General features: G+C 69.5%; 1 protein-coding gene across 1 annotated transcript in view; it reads left to right on the plus strand.

The window, feature by feature from the left end:
* The window catches only part of ADCY1 (adenylate cyclase 1 (brain)), a 64,454-nt gene that overhangs the window by 9,261 nt on the left and 54,005 nt on the right, over positions 1–1,188 (plus strand). The window contains exon 4 of the mRNA XM_015568211.1: positions 86–213. Coding sequence (XP_015423697.1) covers positions 86–213 — 128 coding nt within the window. The remainder of the gene's footprint in view (positions 1–85; positions 214–1,188) is intronic.

Below are 1,188 nucleotides of genomic sequence, written 5' to 3' on the forward strand. Positions count from 1 at the left end.
GAGTCCCGCCCTGTGGTCTGGTCTCCAGCACCTCGTGGGTGGAAGGGGCCCGTCCGGCCGTCCCTGACGCGCCCTCTGCCCGCAGGAGAACCACTGCCGGCGCATCAAGATCCTGGGGGACTGCTACTACTGCGTGTCGGGCCTCACCCAGCCCAAGGCCGACCACGCCCACTGCTGCGTGGAGATGGGCCTGGACATGATCGACACCATCACGTGAGTGCCCGCGGTCGCAGGCCCGTGTGTCCCGGTCCGTCTGTCCCGGTCCGTCTGTCACCCCTGCCGTGGAGGCTGCATGACCCCCTCCTTTGGACTCTGTGAGGGACTCCCAGGGCCCGTGTGCACCCCTCACGCGGGAAGTCACCTCGGGGGCGTAGCTGGATGAGAGTCAGGGAGCTGACTGTGGAGTTCCTTTCCTGGGGCGGGGCCCGGGGGCAGGGGCGCCCTGTGGGGGGCATCCCTGGGGCACCGGGGCCTGGCCTGCCGCTTCTGGGGCAGCCGTGCTGGTCCTGTCCTGGCCATGTTGTTCCAGGTGCCGACTGGGCCCAGTTTGCTTCTCTCCTTCCCTGGGGAAGGAGCTGGGCTGGGGGCCGGGGTTAGAGTCCCTCCTGGAGCCGGGAGCCTGTGGCTGAGACCTGCTTCTCCCGCGGGTTCTGGGCCACCCTGGGGTCCCGCCCTTCCCTCATTTCTGTCCTGCGGGCCTGACGTCTGTGGATGATGAGATGATTGGGGAGGGGGGGTTGTCCTTGCTCCGGCCAGGGCGACGCTGTCCCCCCCTCTGTGCGTGGTCTCCCCCCTCCCAGGGCCTCACGCCATCCTGCATCCCTCAGCCAGGCTGGAGGTGGGCTGGTCCGTCACTGCTGGGAGGGGAGAGGGCGCCTGGGCCGTGGTCTGATCGCGGTGTCCGCACGTTTTGTTGTGTTTTTACGCCAGTGGACAGGGTCCCAACCTGCACCCCGTAAAGCCCGTAGTTGGGCGGCTTGTGGAGCCGGGCCCCCTGCAGGCCTCTCTGCAGCCCCCTCTCCCGAGGCTCAGAGTTTGGGGTCGAACCCGGACGGTTCAGAGCCCCAGGCCGGGCCCCCGGTGGTCGCGCTGTGGCCCTCACGCGGCAGGAGGCCCCGTCCGGTCCCGGGGCACCGAGCAGCATTGCTTCCCTCCTGGGCGGCCTGGGCGGCGGGGTGGTGCCCTGTG

Source organism: Myotis davidii, unplaced genomic scaffold (assembly GCF_000327345.1).
Source record: "Myotis davidii unplaced genomic scaffold, ASM32734v1 scaffold1364, whole genome shotgun sequence".
Classification (NCBI taxonomy): Eukaryota; Metazoa; Chordata; class Mammalia; order Chiroptera; family Vespertilionidae; genus Myotis; species Myotis davidii.